Source organism: Micropterus dolomieu, linkage group LG17 (assembly GCF_021292245.1).
Source record: "Micropterus dolomieu isolate WLL.071019.BEF.003 ecotype Adirondacks linkage group LG17, ASM2129224v1, whole genome shotgun sequence".
Taxonomy (NCBI): Eukaryota; Metazoa; Chordata; class Actinopteri; order Centrarchiformes; family Centrarchidae; genus Micropterus; species Micropterus dolomieu.
Genome location: NC_060166.1, coordinates 33,360,852 through 33,380,076, shown reverse-complemented (window position 1 = coordinate 33,380,076; position 19,225 = coordinate 33,360,852). Strand labels below are relative to the sequence as shown.

General features: G+C 39.9%; 3 protein-coding genes across 3 annotated transcripts in view; 1 reads left to right on the top strand and 2 right to left on the bottom strand.

Moving 5' to 3' along the window:
- tyw1 (tRNA-yW synthesizing protein 1 homolog (S. cerevisiae)) overlaps nucleotides 1-9,796 on the bottom strand; it is a 56,530-nt gene extending 46,734 nt beyond the window's left edge. The window contains exons 1-7 of the mRNA XM_046074154.1: nucleotides 9,407-9,796; nucleotides 9,056-9,186; nucleotides 8,804-8,926; nucleotides 8,570-8,671; nucleotides 7,416-7,610; nucleotides 6,930-7,205; nucleotides 4,565-4,687 (exon numbers count right to left, since the gene is read on the bottom strand). Coding sequence (XP_045930110.1) covers nucleotides 4,565-4,687; nucleotides 6,930-7,205; nucleotides 7,416-7,610; nucleotides 8,570-8,671; nucleotides 8,804-8,926; nucleotides 9,056-9,186; nucleotides 9,407-9,470 — 1,014 coding nt within the window. The 5' untranslated portion in view covers nucleotides 9,471-9,796. The remainder of the gene's footprint in view (nucleotides 1-4,564; nucleotides 4,688-6,929; nucleotides 7,206-7,415; nucleotides 7,611-8,569; nucleotides 8,672-8,803; nucleotides 8,927-9,055; nucleotides 9,187-9,406) is intronic.
- Nucleotides 9,797-14,000: 4,204 nt separating this feature from the next.
- On the top strand, nucleotides 14,001-16,673 carry sbds (SBDS ribosome maturation factor). Its single transcript, XM_046074503.1, has 5 exons — nucleotides 14,001-14,237; nucleotides 14,412-14,541; nucleotides 14,631-14,831; nucleotides 15,689-15,853; nucleotides 16,099-16,673. The coding sequence occupies exons 1-5, from the start codon at nucleotides 14,110-14,112 to the stop codon at nucleotides 16,222-16,224; spliced, it is 750 nt and encodes a 249-aa protein (XP_045930459.1). The 5' UTR covers nucleotides 14,001-14,109; the 3' UTR covers nucleotides 16,225-16,673.
- Nucleotides 16,674-17,576: 903 nt separating this feature from the next.
- On the bottom strand, nucleotides 17,577-19,191 carry LOC123986303 (claudin-3-like). Its single transcript, XM_046074504.1, has one exon. It carries the CDS (start codon nucleotides 18,821-18,823, stop codon nucleotides 18,149-18,151), a length of 675 nt encoding a protein of 224 aa, XP_045930460.1. The 5' UTR covers nucleotides 18,824-19,191; the 3' UTR covers nucleotides 17,577-18,148.
- Between the last annotated feature and the right edge of the window lie 34 nt (nucleotides 19,192-19,225).

Here is a 19,225-nt window from a genome sequence, read left to right as displayed (position 1 = left end):
TTTTTTTTCCATATTGTTCAGCCTTTGTTGACAGGGGATGAAAAAGTAAGTCATCACATTGTGTCTAAATCCTTCCAAATCTTCTTCTATGGTAGAAAATAATTTGATGCTGTGCTAGATGACATTTGGAAACATTTATCCATCTGAAAATTCTGTAGCTTGCAATTTAAATCCCAAAAGCCAGTACAAATGTCCACTTTCACTTATTGCTTCCGTGACATGGAAATTTATGACAGCATTCGCAACATGTAGCCCACAGTGCAACAATCTGTCCCCGTGGTGTTTGCGTGCAGCCCTAGTGATTCATCTGGTCCCAGTCTCTGGTTCCCACTGCTCGGCTTTCACCCTCATATGAGAGCTTGCAGACATCCACATGCCCGGACTTGTCTGGACTAACAGAACTGGGACATCTCGCAGCACCGTGTTGTGCTCTGGAACCATGAAACAACATGGGGCTGATGCAGACGGACAGCGCAGCGATAACATACAGGGGAAGCAGGTGATCAAGGGACAAACATAAAGGTACAGTACATGTGGAAAGAGAGAGCACGAAAAAGCCGGATCAAGTAGAAAGAGAGAAAGAAAGAAGATTCAAGAACAAAATAAATACGTAAAACCTCAAAAACTAAGAAAGTCATGTGTTAACTAAGTTACCCAGTGTAGCAGTTACTTAGTATAATTAATATATTTAGTATATACTTAGTATATTAATTAAAATAATAAAAAGGTGCATATTTACATTTCAGATAACAAAACGTATAATAAATTAGTCATCCTCCTTTAAGTGACACATATTTAGCATACAAAAGATGGGCTAAGCCAATTGGGTTTTCAACAAAGTCCAATAATAATAAACTATATCAACACAATGTTTGAGGTAACACAACAGCCTTTTAAGTCATAGTAGCATCCTTATCTTCACGTTACAGAGACAATGCATATTGATAAAATTTCTGAAAAAATGCCAGTTTTCATCTGTAGTCCCCGGGCATCTCTGCTGTCTCTCTCTGGACATGCAGCTGAAAACATCAAAACCCAGCCCAGAAAATTGTGCAGCCGCTCAGGTTAATGATCCGTTCCACACTAATTCCTATCTGGCAACAGTCCTGCAGCATGAAATGGACCAGTCTAGCAGAAACAGAAACCTCCCAGGACAAAGTCTAGTTGCCAATGCAGTGAACATTTGCGCAAAATCAATTTGAGAAACAATGGAAATGAAGTAGGGCACTTGGCAGAATACAAATAGACAAGACTATAGCCAAAGACTGACATAGACCAAGTTTGGGCAACAAGAGCTCTGCACTCTGGCAGCCAATCACAGTGTGCCTGCCAATCTATCATCTGTGTGTTTTGTACTTTTTGTATAATAATAATAATAATAATAATAATAATAATAATAATAATAATAATAATATGTATTATCCTCATTCCTGCCTGGCTGCAAGCACCACTGACATCAATACAGACAAATCAATCTGTGCAATATTTAGCTCTACAGCCTCCTGCTTTTTATGGAGCCGTTGGCCTTAACAAATGACAAAAAAACACTGATGAGGTAACTTACTAATAAAAAGGACAGCTACTAAGAGACAGATGCTTATTTGAGGGTAATGGGTTTAAGAGCATGAAATGCAACAACCAACTTATTAGTGAGTGAAAACAGCTCTAGTCTCTGGACAGCCCAGTTCAAAAACAGACTGGCTGATCAATACTGCATGTAAGAAATATGTGTCCTCGGTCTCAGGGATAAAATCTCCTAAAAAGCATTCCTGTATTTAATAATTTAAAAACATTTCAAAAATGAATACTACTCCCATGGGACTGAATTTTAAGAGGGTATGTTTTACAATACATTCTGTCAAGAGCCATAAAAAGAGGATCAAAACTGACCACTGGACTAAAGGAACACAGCTTCAAGCTATGATACAAATAAGTACAAGTGAATTGAAAGCGCTGATGTTTACTGGAGGATCATATTTTGTGCAGTCCTATGGATTTAAATAATAGTGTAATAAATGTTAAATTATGTAGAGTAACCAAATATGTTAAAACATTGCTAATCTAACCTACAATGTAGTAAAAGCAGCTAAACTACACCTTAGTGCCATAACCAACTAACCATAAACTAGTTTCTCTGAATTTGTTTGACTGGTGTTGGTAAATCCAACCCTGATTCAAAGCACTTAAATACAGACTCAGGTGGTAGGATTTAGCTTCAGTTTGGTTCCTTAAAGACTAAGAATGTAATAAAATCTGTCAAATGTCTGTCTGATGTGCAGAGAATGAACGCCACTAGCTTTGGAAGTGAAATGACAGCTTGGTGTTAAATGCCAGACCAGTGGCTCACTCAGAGATGTGAGTTAGCTGCAACGGAGAGTCTCTGCTATCACCTAGTGGTCAAACACAGCCAAGGTGAGCTTCCACCTGCAGTTATGGGGAGAGGTCGATCTCTAACTCCTTTTAAATACTGTAACACAGAGTACATTTTACTAAAGTCTAAAATAAGCTCATTAATGGGGAGTAATTAAAAAAAACAGATATTAACCATCAGCTGGCTCTACACTGTAAATTAGCTCACATATTCAAGTCAGGGGATTTCCTTGTTCACACTTAATTTGCAGCTTGGCTAAATACTTGTCTCTTGGCAATAGCAAATGTTTCGTGTACAAAGTAATTACATCTTGCACTGCCCGCTCTGTGTGATCAAATTATGCAAAAACAACACTAATTTGTTATCGCACACACACAGCAAAATTGTCATCCTGACATCCAAGAGGGACGATACGAGTCATCACAGCAAATAATTATACTTATTTGTTAGAAGATAAGTCAGACTAAATACTATTAGGATACATTTGCAAGGAAGTGAAATGGAAGTCCATTTTTTTGTTTGACACATCACAAAAGATAGTACGGCACCCACGGCTTCCTCATAAACACTACATTAAAATGAATTGAATATTTTTTAGAAGTTTCTTTAAAAGAAGTCTGGCTCCTTCCACTGTGGCAGACATAACTGAAAAGCACTGAGCTTCCCGGGGCCCTCAAGTCATCTTCTGATGTCTCTAACTTTCCCAGGCGAGATGTATAAACACATTCATGTAGGGCTTACAAAGAGGCCTGTCCAAACCCCACAGAGCTGACACACAATATACTGGAATATTTATGTCACAAGTGAAGGTACAAGCCTGGAAGAATCTGTTGTTCCGTAGGTCTACCGCAACCAGCACTGGTAGCACAACATTAACTCTGTCATAAAGCATTGTGCTTTAATGAGAACAAATTTCAGGAACCAGAAAGGCTCTAGTCAACGACAATATTGTCTTAGGAATTCTCTTGACCTACTGAAAAACACACCAACACAATTTCCACCCTGTCTGAAACAGGACAGAACATGTTCACTCACTTGTTTTTTTAGAGCTGACAAAGACACCAAGGAGGCAAATACTCAAAGGTTTTATTTGAGGTCTGCCTAGAAAGAAGTTAATGTACATATAATTTCATTTACAAGCCACAATAAAACCATTTTCAGTTGAGGCAGGAGTTTGGCAGTGGACATAATGCAGACAGAGATCATTTAAAAGTGTCAAGTGGTGTAAAGTAATGGTAATTATATGTAGAAAGATCTGGATTGGCAGGGCTTAATCAATCTCATTGTGTTTTGCTACAAATACTATTGTACATACATGTTGTATTGTAAAGAGCAGGAAATCATCAGACAATAGCTGATAGGTTTCGAGATTAACCAGGCATCAACTAATATCACAGGCTCTCTCTCTGGAAGGCTGGGTTAGGGTCACCAGTGGTGTTTCCTCTGATTGGTATGTTTGATATTTGTATACAATATGAAGCTACTAAGAGGCTAAACTCAGAAGCTTTCGCTCTGATTTTAAGAATAAAAGAGGACTTCTCCACATTGTCACAGATCACTTCTTTGCCACAGACCTTACACTACAGCCTATAAGAAGAGTGACAATGCCTCTTCCTTTTCATTTTTTCTGCTTTTCTTGAGTCACTTGTTCCTCACAAGTATGTGAAGTGGGCGTCCTCGCTCTTACGCAAGCCTCAGCTTCTCGCCTGCCGGGGTCTGGTGTCTATCAACCCATCTGCCACTTCTCCATCAATGACACCACTATTTCTCCTTACTCAACACACTTAGATTGGACTCAGGTGGTGGAAGCTTAATGCCACTATGGTGCCTGCTTCTAGACCTTAATGCGGAAACACTGAAAATAAAACTGCTGAATGATGACTCAATAACAACAACCACCTAACTGTAATACTGTGAAGCAGGAAGCTAAGTACTATATCTAAGTACAGTATACATTTCCGAACGCTCGTTTTTATTATTTTCTTTCTTTCATTCTGTGTAGCTGCATGAATGGTAGTGGTTTTCTGAAGCTAGGTAACGGTGAAATGAAGTAACTGATGTCATTTTAAGTTGCTTCTGACAAGATCATCAGGTAATTGAGCTGTAAAGGAATATGGCTACTTATGTAATGTGCTGAAAAAGACATGCATACATTACTAAAAGTGGTTTCACTGCTGGTAGACAGATTCTGACCTTTGCTTTCTTGGCACTGTTCATGAGGTTGCCCAGATCCTCCATATCAACCACTGAAGCAGATTTTTTCTCATCTTGCAGAGTAGACTCCTCCTCGTCACTGCTGGACTCAATCAGATCCTCCTGAAGCGAGAAAGAAGAAACCCTGAAACCTTGTTAAAAAAATTTAAATAAAAATAGGTCAAGGAAGTGGTGAGACAGATGTTAAGAGTGGAAAACGTAAACGATCCTCCAGTGTAGAGAGATTCACATACGTTCCTTCCCATAACCACTTAAAAACTTTCCCATGATTAAGCGAGAGCGCCCATATGGAACGCGTTTATTGTTCAACGTTATCTCCTCTTGGGCTGCCTGACTACATAAAACCATATGCATGTTCATGGCGTTTCAGAGGATTTCTCACAATGCCTGCCCAGTATCGAAGCATCTGCCCACAAGCAGGATAAAGTGCATGAGCAGTAAAGAGGGTAGATAAATCACAATGATCCCCTCACCACAGCTCTCAGCTACTCTTGGTTCCGGTTGAATGTCACCTCTGCTGAGTGCACAGAGTGATGCAGATAGAGGGAAAGAAATCTAGAGTTGGCTCTGAGGTGTCTGCTACCATGACAACTGTCTATGTCTGTGATGTGATGAGTTATGTTTAATTGTACGGAGATTCATGAAAAGTAGAAAGAGCTTAATTTCCTGACTTTGTCTTACTGCTCGTTTTTTGGCTAATTGGCTATTTTTGCACCCTTACATAATTGCTTCTCTTGCACAGAAATATTTTTATCTCTAAATACACATGAAAGGGTAGTGCTCTTCTTGTTTCAGTCAAGTGAATCCTTTACACTTTTCTGGTTCTGTTTTCTACTCTGGTTTTGTCCTCCTGCTCTCACAGATTGTGCAGCTACACGCAAATAATTTAAAGTATTTTCTGATTTAATTTTGATGTGAAGCACTCCTAGTTTTTCACAGCTTTCTCATTCGCCACCCCCTCATTTTGCCTTCATCACCCTAAGGAATAAATTTGTTGAAATGCAGCTGCTTCTGTGCACCAGGGTTCATCAAATGGATGAATGAAAATTATGTGAATAAAATGCTTAGACCTTTACAGTCACCAGATTTCAACCCAGTTTCACAACTAGATTTTGGACCAATGTATAAGACAACACTCTCCATAACACCAGACGAGGTAAACTTTCATCTTCAAATCTTTTAAGTGATGCTATATGTCCTTTTGTTACGTCTGGCTATGTTTGTATTTCTTTCTATCTTCTGTAATATCTTGTGGAGGAATGGTGCCCATCCCTCAAATAGTTCCACAGAACTGGCAAAGAGCACTGAACTTCTGGAGACTTGTGGGGGCCCAACTCCTTACTAAGACACTTCATGTTTGTTTTTCTTTCTTTTTCACCCATCTCTATTTAGGTGATGTGAAAGCGCACCTGCTGTGAAATTGATTCACGAGTCAAAAAATCCAATGACGATTTTGTTGTCTTTTTGCGACTTTAGAAAAACATACTGCTGACGGAGAAAGTCAGCAGAGCAGACACATACAAGGAAAGAGAACCAGAAAGAGGCGGTGCAAGCCTGCGTATTTAAAGTAAGAGACCTGAGGTGTAGTGGTGTGTGTGTGGGGGCGGGAAAGCTAGGTGAGCAGATTCAGGTAGTGAGTAAACACAAAAACAAAACGCTAAAATAAGGTGGAGAATGAAGCAGAATTAAAATGGTGAAATAAAGCTATACAAATTGAAATATACCCCACTTCATTGTCCAAGAAAAAACATGGACTTCCAACTCACTGACATCCTCAATTTTACAATGTTTTCATCTACGTGTACGATCGGGAGACTGAAAGAGGAAACAACATGGAAACAGAACACAAAGTAGACCGCCAGTATACAACATCACGTCGCTCTTGAATGAAGCACTCAGCTCCTGGGTCAGTGACAAAACATGCAAGTAATACATATCATTCATCAGACCTGTAATGTAGCAGTTATGGACTCAGGTGTCAAATGCTGATCTTTTATCACTGTGTCCATGTCAAGTTGATCAGATCACTGTGTCAAAAAACATTGTGTTTACATTTCGTTAAAGCTAGATCAGCAAAGCCTACTTCACCAACTGAGATATGATCTGTGATAGGCAATGGACAAGTGGCCCAATCAGTGGTCCAACATTAAGAAGAAATCATCATCATCATCATATTCTGTAACAGTGACTGGTAGACATTTGGCTTTTGATCAAGGACACTTCAGCAGAACGCCAACAGGCTGAAGTAGTTGTTCAAATTTTTAACCACTGCCTAAAAAGGAAGAATGTTCACAGTGCCATAAAAAACACAATAGTGATATATGCTCTGTTTTCCTGCCTTTACCTCTGTGTGGTTATTCTGCAGAGCTGCCTCCTCCTCCTCCTGTCCGTCTTTCCTCTTGTTCTTACAGGAACCTCCGCTCTTACAGTTCCCACTGCAGCTCTTCTTCTCACCCTTGGCCAGGGCCTGTAAGCGCTTCAGGAACTTTACCTTCCAGGCCAGGAAGTCTGCCTGGATGCTGCCGTTACTGCTCTTTACCACATTACAGTCGCCCTCTCCCCTGGTCATGATCCGCATGCCACTCAGCATCCAAAGCCACTTGTCTATATTTTTACCCACCTGGTGAGGCAAAAAGAAGAGTGGGTTAAATAACAACTAACTGACCAAGATGACATTTTGGTGAGCTGCATGTTAAGTCAAGTTTGGACCTAGAATATGCTCCCTACTGCTGAGCTACAGTCAACCTTGTATCTTAAGATATTATTTAAATAACTGAAGCATATTATCAAGCGGTATTGTTATTACTCTAATATGGAAAGCATTTCTTACCGTATTATAATGGCCAACATAGACAGAGTTGCCAAGACCAAACACTGCATATCTGAGGCCTTTGAGGTAGGTCTTCCCGTATCTGAAGTCAGTGGACGCCTCCTCCAACCACTTGCAGAACCACTCAGCGTTCGCTGTGGGCTCTCCATCAGTGTAGGTGGCCACAAGGAACACGCAGACTGACTTGTTGGTGCACTGAACGGAGATATAAAACAGTAGCTCCAGGAAAGATGACTTGCCAATATGCATATTTTCAGTAATTATCACTTAAAGAAGCTATGTTATAAATGATTACACGCAATTGATTCTGCCAACTCGCCTCCAGGACTAAAATTTCATATACAGGGCAGCAGAAATCCAGAAACCCACTAGATTAAATGTCAAATAAGAACACATTGTCTCGTTGGTCCTGTTAATGCATAGAAAACTTCAGGGTTCATGTCTAACAGCGTCTAAACTGCTAGCCAAAAAGGGTCTTCTTGACTGATGGCTGGCTAGTGAGTCACGGAGGATCAGCTGCATCTAAACTAGAGACCTGCAGTCATTTCCCTTGTGGAGATTTTCCATCAATGAAAACTGTATCACTGCCCTTCTGAATAGTGATTTTCTCCCCTGCTGCGTACCAGCCAACCGATTCTCTATTCATCTCTCATTGGACCACATGCTGCCTGTGCCCACAAAATAAAAAGGGAACACTGATGAAAATAATCCTTCTTTCATCAGCTGAGCAGGATTTGTGTAACACATTTGTTGTTGTGCCTGCCATTTGAAAAATCAAATCAGCGAAAAATGAAGGACAGACTGAGCCGGAACATTACAGGACTTGAGGCTGTTAAAATAAATCAAAAACAGTTACGATTTTTTACTTTGATTCATTCTGTTCTAATTAAGCATTGCCTGTACTTTTAGAGATGTAGAAAAAAAACTTTCAAAGAGCTGCAACTATTTAAAAAAGCAATAATTAGCCAGTTACATTATACAACGTCAAAGTTAAGAGTTAAGTACTGAGAGGCAGCTCTGAAGTAGGCAGAGGTTTAGCTTCTCATTCAAGGACACGATTTCTTAAACTAACATCCTCAAGTTGAGGGCCATATGTCTCTACACTCTGCTGTCTGTTTACAAGGAAAAGCATCTTCTTTTTGGACCTGGCTTACCTCATCAGCAAGGCGATCATCTGGATCGTAGTCTTTCATGTCAATCACCTCTGCTGGTATACCCAAAGTTTTCACCTCCTCTGACAGCTCTTTTGCAAATACCTGAACAAATGATGGTGATGACTGTTGGTCTGTATCCTTGGATTTTACATTTCATTATGGCATCGTCTTGTCTATATGTTAACATCACAGGCCAGTGAGGACGTTTAAGTTTTAACTAAATAATATCTGTACCTTTGCAGTTCCAGTTTGTGAGCCATAGAAGATTTTAACTCCTGACACGTGAACCACAGTGTCTCTGTCATTGCCATTCACAGCTTTGTAGACCATTGAGCCGACGTCTTTGGGGAAACTTTTCTAAAAAGCATACGGAGGGAAACAATTAATGCACAGTTTAAAAGTTTGGAAACATAAACTGCTTTACAAAAAAATCAACACAGGCCCACACATAAGTGAAGACGAAGATACCGACAAATAACAATTCACCTTCTTCTTCAGTGCCATCTTCAGTGAGAACCAGACCCCAAAGACAAGTGCAGCAGCTGAATACAAGTACAGCCTGTTGTGCCATATCGATATGAAATAGCTCTCACTGGGACTGGGAGCATTCTGTGAGACTGGAGGGAGAAGATCCATCAAATTGTGTCCTCTGTTTTTCAGACAAGTGTACAAATGTTAACGCAGCAGCAACAAGCCAACAAGCCAGGATTAAAGCCGAACCGTAGTTCACCTGCAGGAAATAAAGGGCGAGTACAGGCTAGCAATACATGCTAGCTAACAATAACACTAACGTCTGCCAAAACATAAGGTAGTTACTTTCCAAATAAATAAACTCACCTTTAGCATCCGATGTAGACACGCGACTTACGAAAAGCAATATAATTACAAACAAACTCAACATCGCTGCAAATTATATATCAAAGCACACAGTCCCCTGCAGCTGATGTTGTGTGCAACCATGTTGTTTGACCAACACGCATGCTGGGAAGTGTAGTCCGTTAACGGCTCTGGTTTCGCTCAAACTAAGCAGTACGCGACTTTCAAAGCAGAAGAATCGTGGCAAAAATATATCGATTCCGAAATAATGTGGACGAGGCCTTGTTTCTTCTGCTAACTTAAATATTCGTCGTTACGTCTTTACACCTCTGCCTAATTTTTAGTATTACTTTGAATTTCTTCCCCGGAAGTACTGCCTGACATTCACAAATTTTACAAATTGTATTCAGAGACCTTTAAAGAGCTCTGGTTGTGTTGAAAGTGTTCACCGGGATATTTAATGTGATAACTATGACTAATGGCCGTTGTATTCAGACTTATGAGTGTTTACTGCCCTCAAGTGATAATAGAGCAAACATGCAACGTTGAATTAGCCGAAGTAGCGTCAAAAAAGATGTGATAGCATGCTAACACTTCCGGTATATACTTTCAAAATACTAAAATGAAGCAATCAGAAACGAACATAAAAATGATACGCTAAGTTCGGACTTCTGTACTTAGAAGTTATAATTAAATGAAATATGGTATAAAAACAACCCTTTCTATTCGTTTTCATTTTTAGAATATGCATATTTATATGTGTTCCAAGATCTGCAGCATGTATATAAGGGTAAGGCAAGGCAAGTTTATTTGTATAGCACATTTCAACAACAAGGTAATTCAAAGTGTTTACATAAAACATAAAAGCAACAAGGAAATATAAAAAAGTTTAAAAGCAACATCGGGAAATTGAAAACATACACATTAAACTATAATAAAAGTTACAGTGCAGTGTACAATCAGGGTTAAAAAAGTTAAATGGAAAATAAAAACAGGCTGAGGGGTTGAGCAAATAATTGAGTTACAATTATTTTGAAAAGAGAATAAACAGAGAATTACACTTAATCTACTCCCTCTAGCTAGTCTGTACTCGGGTCCATAGCAATCTTTGGGTCCACTGAAACTCCAAAAACCCTCAGACACTACAGAGAAACCAGGACATGTCTGTCCGCAGGCCATTTTGATCCAGTTATACTCTGGACCCACTTGCGCGTTTACAGGTGGACAGAGGTTCCTGCAAATCACTCAGGCGCGAGATTTCAGACCACTTCCTTCACTCTGTTCAATCTCACTCTCATTATCTTTTCACTCAATTACCTACTCATTTCTCACTGTGAAAATATTTAATTAAAAGCAATGGTAAAAAAGCTAAAAACAAAGAAAAAGAAAACAGGACAGGAAAATTTACAGTGCAGTGTAAGTTATCAATCTACTAGTTAAAGGCAGTGGTAAAAAGAAATGTCTTCAGTCTTAATTTAAAAGAACTGACTGTTTCAGCAGACCTGCAGTTATCTGGGAGTTTGTTCCAGATATACGGAGCATAATAACTGAACGCTGCTTCTCCTTGTTTAGATTTGACTCTGGGGACAGAAAGCAGACCTGCCCCAGACAACCTGAGAGGTCTGGATGATTCGTAACAAAGCAGAAGATCAGAAATGTATTTTGGCCCTAAACCATTTAGTCCTTTATAAACTAACTGCAGGATTTTGAAATCAATTCTTTGACATACAGGAAGCCAATGTAAAGACCTCAGAACTGGAGTGATTTGATCCACTTTTTTGGTCTTAGTGAGGACTCAGCTGCAGCTGTCTGATGGATTTCTTAGGGAGCCCTGTAAGGACACTGTTACAGTAGTCGAATCGACTGAAGTCGCATGGATAGGTTTTTCCAGGTCTTGCTGAGACATAAGTCCTTTAATCCTTGATATATTCTTCAGATGATAGTAGGCTGATTTTGTAATTGTCTTAATATGGCTCCTCAAATTCAGGTCTGAGTCCATGACTACACCAAGATTTCTGGCTTGATTTGTGGTTCTTAACATTACAGATTGAAGTCGAACACTGACTTTCAATCGTTCCTCCCTGGCTCAAAAAACAATAACTTCAGTTTTATCTTTGTTTAATTGAAGAAAATTCTGGCACATCCAGCCGTTGACTTGCTCAATACAGTTACTCAGCGCCTGTATGGGATCATAGTCCCCTGGTGAAATGGTTATGTAAATCTGTGTGACATCTGCATAATTAGGGTAACATATTTTGTTGTTTTTCATAATCTGAGCTAGTAGAAGCATGTAATTGCTAAACAAAAGAGGGCCCAGAATGGAGCCTTGGGGAACTCCACATGTCATTTTTGTCAGCTCAGATGTGTAATTACCTATAGACACAAAGTAGTCCCTGTCCTTTAAGTAGGATTCAAACCAATTTAGTACTGTGCCAGAAAGTCCAACCCAGTTTTCAAGTCTGTCTAGTAATATGTTGTGGTCGACCGTGTCGATTGCAGCAGTGAGATCCAGTAGTACTAAGACTTAAATTCTGCCACTGTCAGTGTTTAAATGGATGTCATTGAAGACTTTAACAAGAGCCGTCGCAGTGCTGTGGTGTGGTCGAAAACCTGACTGGAAAACATCAAAACAGTTATTTAGTGCCAAGAAAGCACTAAGCTGTTGAAAAACAGCCTTTTCAATGATTTTACTTAAAAATGGGAGATTTGAAATGGGCCTATAATTGCTCATTAGTGACCTGTTTTTAAGAGTGAAAAAAAAAAAGAGTTAAAAACCTGTTGGCAGAATATCAAGGCAGCATGAGGAGGATTTCAGATGTTGTATTATGTCCTCCAGGTTTTTATGGTTAATAGAATGAAATTATCTCATGCTATATGAATTGTTTTTAAGTGGACACAGGGACAAGACATATCCTGTACCTGATATGGAGGCACTGACTGCTTGTCTAATTGTTTGAATTTTGTCTGTGAAGAAGGAGGCAAATTCATTGGATAGAAGGTCAGAGGCTACAGACACAGGAGGGTTGGTTAGCCTGTCGACAGTAGCAAACAGGGCACATGCATTATTAGTGTTTTTGGTGATGATGTCAGAGAAGAAAGACCGCCTTGCATTTCTCAGTTCTAAATTATAAATATATAATGTTTTTTCTGCCACCTGCGTTCAGCTTTTCGACACTCTCTTTTCTGAGTTCCAACCAGTGTGGCATTTCTCCATGGAGATCTTCTCTTACCAGAGACCACCTTCACCTTGGCTGGTGCAATGGCATCAATAACATTTGTAACTTTAGAACTGAAATGATCTACAAGCTCATTGACTGAGACCCGTGAGAGTGTGTCAAGTACAAAAAGCCTCAATAAATTATTCACTAGTGTTTTCAGTGATGTGCCGTTTTGTAATTACCTCTGTTTGTACATTTGTGTGCACACAGATTGCACTCTTAAAGAAAACACAGGAATGATCAGAGAGAGCAACATCTTTCACCACAACCCGTCACATGTTGGGTCAGTCCATAATAATCAAGAAAACAACACAGTTCTTTAGTCCCTCTGTCCTGGGGGTTGTCAACATGGATGTTAAAATCATCAACAATAACCACACAGTCAAAGTCAATACAGATTATAGACAGCAGTTCACCAAAGTCATCAAAAAAGTTTGCACAGTATTTAGGGGGGCTGTAGATATTTAGAAATCTAGCTCGAGAAGAGGAATTCAACTGAAGAGCCACGTATTCAAAAGAAGCAAAATTCCCATAATACATCTTTTTGCTTTGGAGGGAGTCATTAAACAAAATGGCAACTCCACCTCCTCTCTTATGCACTCTCCCTCTTCACTCATGAAACTGAAGTTGGGAGGGGTAGACTTGATAAGGACAGCTGCACTGTTATCTTGGTCCAACCAAATTTTAGTTAAAAACATGCAATTAAGATTGTGAGTGATTATAAAATCATTGATTAAAAATGTTTTTCCTGACAAAGGAAAAAAAAGCCAGCGGCGGGGTGTGGGGAAAGGTTGTGGGAGGACAGGAGTCAGAAGTAAGAAAATTAAGATAGATAGCATTAAAAATGGACCAGATGAGAGGGGATCGCATACTGATTGCTATTGCCTTTATATTGAGGCTGAAGAGGAGGCTGCACAGCTGAGGAGGCGAATCCGCCAAAGAAGGGCCAGGATGCAGTGGAGGATGGAGAGGAGCCCTATTCGCTTATCTCTCTACCTTTGAACATTTGTCTAATCCCTTTTGTTAACTTGTCCACCCATTTATATGTAGACTTGACAGTTCACTTGGTACACCTATTTGAAAAAAAAAAAGAATTTGTCTTTTTTTAATTTATGACTTCTTTTCAAGTGAACGCTTTTAAAATAAAACCTCAAAAAGCTGTAATTACGCTCTGTGACCAGTGGAGTGCACTGTACAAATCACGTAACACGTTCATGTTAACAGTTTGTTCTGTATCTTTAAATATTATTTAAATATTATTTTTCACGAAACTAAAATCATATGTACACTATTTGAATTTTTGTTTATCTCTTAATTATCAAAAGTCACTAAATTATTGAAATCGACTGAAGAACCAAAACGGAACTGTTGTTGAACGTCGATGTTTCACAACGGACAGTCCAGAGAAACGCACTCAGAGCGCATCAACGACGTTGTTATCTGACAGCATTGTTTTATTTGTCAACAGCAGCTTGGAAAGAGCATTCCGGCGTAACAGATATAAAAATGTCTATATTTACGCCAACAAATCAAATACGGCTGACAAATGTGGCTGTGGTGAGGATGAAAAAGGGAGGAAAGCGGTTTGAAATCGCCTGCTACAAGAATAAAGTTGTGAACTGGCGATCAGGAGCGTGAGTAATATTAAACTTCGGCAATGTTTAAGTTATTTTTATAATTAGCTAACGTTACTAAAACATCTTGTTCGTTATATGTTAAAGTCAACGGACATTTGCAGTTTAAATTTAATCCACCAGTCTGTCTGTTTAATTCCTCTCTGCGTGTCCAAACATTGTGTTTCATTCCAGAGAGAAAGACCTGGATGAGGTTTTGCAGACACGATCGGTTTTCGTTAATGTGTCCAAAGGTCAAGTGGCTAAGAGAGATGACTTGACTAAAGCTTTTGGAACAGATGATCTGACTGAAATTTGTAAATTGGTGAGAAATACTTTCCTGCCTACCTCTCGTTCACACTGTGTCTTCACCTTCACTTCCTCACCCTTTTATTATTTTTTTCTTTTGGACAGATCCTGACCAAAGGAGATCTCCAAGTGTCAGACAGGGAAAGGCACTCTCAGCTGGAGATGATGTTCAAGGATATTGCGACTATTGTGGCAGAGAAGTGTGTCAACCCTGAGACCAAGAGGCCATACACAGTCAGTCTAATTGAGGGGGCGATGAAGGACATCCACTACTCTGTGAAAACCAACAAGAGCCCTAAACAGCAGGTGAGGAGACACACTTTATGTGTGTAGACTGGAATAATTAATCAAGGAATGCTTGGTGATAACGTTTTCCACTACAAATGCATTTAAATCTGTTGGAGACTACAAAGAGTTAATACACACTGACAGACAGCTGGAGCCAGCGTCCATAAATACATAAATAAGTGTTTCCAACACATGCCCAGATATATGAACGGCCGCCCAGGTAAATCTGGTGACCCATTTCAGCATTTTGCAGAGAAACATTTATTAATATTACTCACATCACAAGATGCAGACACGGTGGATATTTTACAAGCACGGACCAGGTAAAATGACAGTGAACAGTGGTTTCGACCGTTGTGATAGGTTTCGTCATTATCAAGCCTCCTCCACATGTGGCACATCTGCGACTGACTACTGTCATTCTGTCGGAGACACTGTAAATACAATGTATTGTATCTTTTGTCTTTCTTTGAAGAACGTAAGTGGATCCCACTGGCAACAAAAACAAAAAATCCCCCGAGCACAGCAAAACAATGAGGTGCTGGTAGATAGCAGGATAAATCTATGAAAAATGAAAAAACAAACTATCGCACACTGATCTGGCTTACTACTTTATTTGGATCCCACTGGCATTTGATTTGTGATGCTCAAAGCACAAAAATATATCCACTTAAAAGAAAACAAAATTTACATCTCTTCCCAAATGTAATGAAAAATGACAAATCAAAATTAGTTAAATGTTACAGAATACTTCTTATTGGTGTTTTAAACAGAAAATAAAATCAGATGGTATAATTTGAGTATTTAGTTCAGTAGAGAACAATAAGGACAGCTAAATGTTGTCTTCCTGATTTCATCTGCCGTGTTGTTCCCAGGCTCTGGAAGTGATCCGGCAGCTGAAGGAGACCATGGAGATCCAGAGGGCCCACATGAGGCTGCGTTTGGTGCTGCCAGCCAAGGAGGCCAAGAGGCTGAAGGAGAAGCTGAAACCGCTCCTGCAGGTTGTGGAGAGTGAAGACTTTGATGAGGAGCTGGAAATGGTGAGGAGAGTTGAGGTTTTAAACTCACGGCGTGTCTGTGGGAGTGATTAGGTATTCTCTGCAGTCACTGAATAATAAATATCAAGTAAATCTATTTAGTGGAGTATTACAATCAGATATCAGCTGAATGAGTTTTATCTGGTGCACACTTAATAACACTCAAATGTCCATTCTCTTTGCGTTAACTAATGCCTTTATGTATCTTTACTGCTCACATTATACTTGTTCATTCTCTTCATCCTCAGGTGTGTCTGGTGGATCCCGGCTGCTTCAGGGAGATCGACGAGCTGATCCGTTGTGAGACTAAAGGCCGAGGTTCTCTGGAGGTTCTCAGTCTGAAGGATGTGGAGGAGGGAGATGAGAAACTGTAGTAACCCAACAAGTCAGGAGTCTGCACCTTATCCACACTAACATGCAGCACACAAACTGCAAACTCATTTAAGAGACTATATTTATGATTCAGCCTGTTTCCCAGCCTCTCTTATGATGAAATGATTTGTCTGACTTATTATTATTTGCCAGATTTGCGTACTGGGTGGAATGTATTTTTGATATATGTTTGAGCATGTATACCTGAACTTGCAAGTCAGTAAATAGCTCTGGCCTGCTTTCACATATTTATTCAGTTTCTTTTCTAATATCAGTACCTGGTGACCTTTAGCAGAACTTCTCAACAAGGCTGTTTCTGCCCTTACATCAGACTTTGTGTGCCATGTAGCTCAGTATACCAATTTTATGGATGATTTCTTTAACCCAATGATATATATTTTGTCATAATGAATGAGTTTGCTCTGTAGCAAATAAATAACAAAAATGTTTACTTTTTGGTTTATCCACAGTATTTTCCTAATATACACATAGTTGATTTGAAAAAAAATTAAATAACAGATTTCAAGCCCAAATATGTGGCAGCTTTAAGAACAGAAAAGTGTAACATCCAAACCAGTGACATTTGAAGCTTTTCCAACTCAGTTAGTTGCACCCCTTATGAACAAGTGTTGTACTTAGCACAATATAGAATCATATAGATATTATCTTGAATATTGTACGATGATTTTTACTATCAGTGTTCAGAAAAGGCTACAATACAGTGTTTGTAAATATTGCTGTGGAGGTAACTTTTTTTACAAATGTAATGTTGAGTGTTCGCTTAGAAGTCTTACATTGTTTTGTTTTTTTCACCAGAAACTGAGCAAAAGAAAAATACAGTTAAGAGACTCAAGCACTACATCAAATCATGTTTTCATACTCTTTTATTTCAGGGTTTTCACTAACTTTCTCACATTTGAGCAGGAGTTCAGGGTGTACGATCATCTGTAAATCAGAAATGTATGAAATTTTGTTCCTCTGAGGTAAAAGAAAACAGAAATCATGTTTTTAGTCATTCAAACAGATGTTTTCCTGTCAGGTTTTAGGTTTGACCTCCGCTGTAAACAAAGTGCACTCTCAGTTAACTGTTCTTTATTCTGAAAAGTATCATACTGATTGTCCCATGATATACCTGCTAGACTTTGGCGTACATCTGCAAATAGAAGTCTGAAAAGTCAAGTTTCACATCCGAACATTTCACAGCCTACTGTGAAAAGTAATCAAAAATAGATGGCTACAGTATAGATGTCAAAAGGACTGCTCACCTTACTGCCTCCCCAAATGCTCTGTGGAATAATGAGTTAATATCACTATAATGCATGGCTCATGTAACCTGTAAACAAATATTTCTGAATCATTTGCAATGCTTTATTTGTGCAGAATTAATCTCAGATGTAAACATTTTTGCCACTCTTAACAAAACAGATATACAATTGCATTACTCTAGTGTAGGGCAATGTGTTTGTGCAATACAGTATTCAGTTTTAAGATCAATATTAACTCATTCACATTTGAGCCATTACAGTGTATTAAAGGTGTCAGAGGGCTGTAATGTCTTAATGTCAGTTTAGTATCAATAATTTCACCTAGTAAAGCAAACGGAAACGTGTAACTTTACAGTGATGTTGAATTGGAGGAAGTTAGGATTGAATGTAAAACAATAACATACAGTATATACAGTGTGTTAGCTTCAATAAACATGAAGAAACAGCAAAACAAGATGTAAATCTAAAAACTAGCTACATGACACGTGCTTTTACTTTCTAATGTTAAGTTCATACATTGTTAATCCAGTGCATCATTACTCAACATGTGCAGCCAGAAGTTTTCCTCTGCTGTTAAATCCATCCACAGTCATTTCACATATTAATGATTTTCCAGTTCAATCACTCACACTCTGTCATCAAATATTACATCACAGTCCCCTCAGATAGGCTGTGATCTGCGTTCATACTGGCTTTGCGTGAACGTAGTCCTGTTGATCCTGCTCAGCGGGTGACTAGCCTCGTCTTCTACATTTGGATTCCTGCTATCTTCAGGCTGCTGTACCTGTCTCTCACTAGTGGGGCATCTGGTGGTGAGAAACACCCCTCCCACCAGCATCAAAGCAAAGGAGATCCATCCAAGGTACAGTGCAGGTCCCCAGTCTCTTCTCAGCAACACAACACCCTCCAGTGGCTGGCTGGTGTGATGGCACGTCCAGGCTGTGGGAACAAGCAACAGTATGCCAGACAAAACAAAGAGGACACCAGAAAATACTTTGATCTGGCCACGCATGGGGAACCACACCGCCCCCGCTGCTCCAATCACCGCAGCAAAAGCCCCGGCTCCGATGGCTGCCATTATGAGAGCTCTCCACGTCCGAAAGCTTCCAGAAAGGGACATGAGCGATTGGTAGAAAGAGCAGTGCAGGCTGCCATCGTGGGCCAGGTCCCAGTGATCCCATTCCAGCCACACCCCATCCCAGTAGGCAGGCAGAGTTGCCGTGGTGTTGTCCAGGGTGCCGCTCACCTTCCACAGGGCCAGGCAGCGTGTCAGAATGGCACAAAGCCACCCTGTGAGGGCCAGACCCAGGGCAGCGAGCTCCAGCTGCCGCTCCATGACTTTTGCCTGCCTGCTCCGCCTCTTCACTGCAGGCCCAACTGCCTAACCAGAAACAGCTGGCAGCAGAGTCCCACAGGGTGGGGTGTTTTTTTTAACGAGTTTGTGCATGTGAGGAAGAGACAACATGGAAATGTGTGTGTGTGAGGTGTGGGGTGTGTTTGTGTGCTGTCTGTTTTGAATGTCTGTTCAGGAAGGGGGAAACCGGTTCCTCTGCATTTATGAAAAGAAGAAAGCACGGCGTGACTGCAGCTGGGTGGAGGAGGGAAATCCCTCTGTTTTCTCTGCCATGGTTTCAAAACAATCCCTTTCTCCCAGTTTATGCGTAGAGTGAAAAACAAAGGTTCCACTGTGCTCCAGTTTTTCAGCCACTCTGTCATGTTTCTAATGCCGCATTCAACA

Excerpts from the sequence above, each read along its gene's own strand:
- sbds (XM_046074503.1), top strand. The coding sequence starts at position 14,110 with ATGTCTATATTTACGCCAACAAATCAAATACGGCTGACAAATGTGGCT. Across the intron at positions 14,238-14,411 it reads GTGAACTGGCGATCAGGAGC|AGAGAAAGACCTGGATGAGG; the intron begins GTGAGTAATATT and ends GTTTCATTCCAG. Across the intron at positions 14,542-14,630 it reads TGACTGAAATTTGTAAATTG|ATCCTGACCAAAGGAGATCT; the intron begins GTGAGAAATACT and ends TCTTTTGGACAG.
- LOC123986303 (XM_046074504.1), bottom strand. The coding sequence starts at position 18,823 with ATGGAGCGGCAGCTGGAGCTCGCTGCCCTGGGTCTGGCCCTCACAGGG.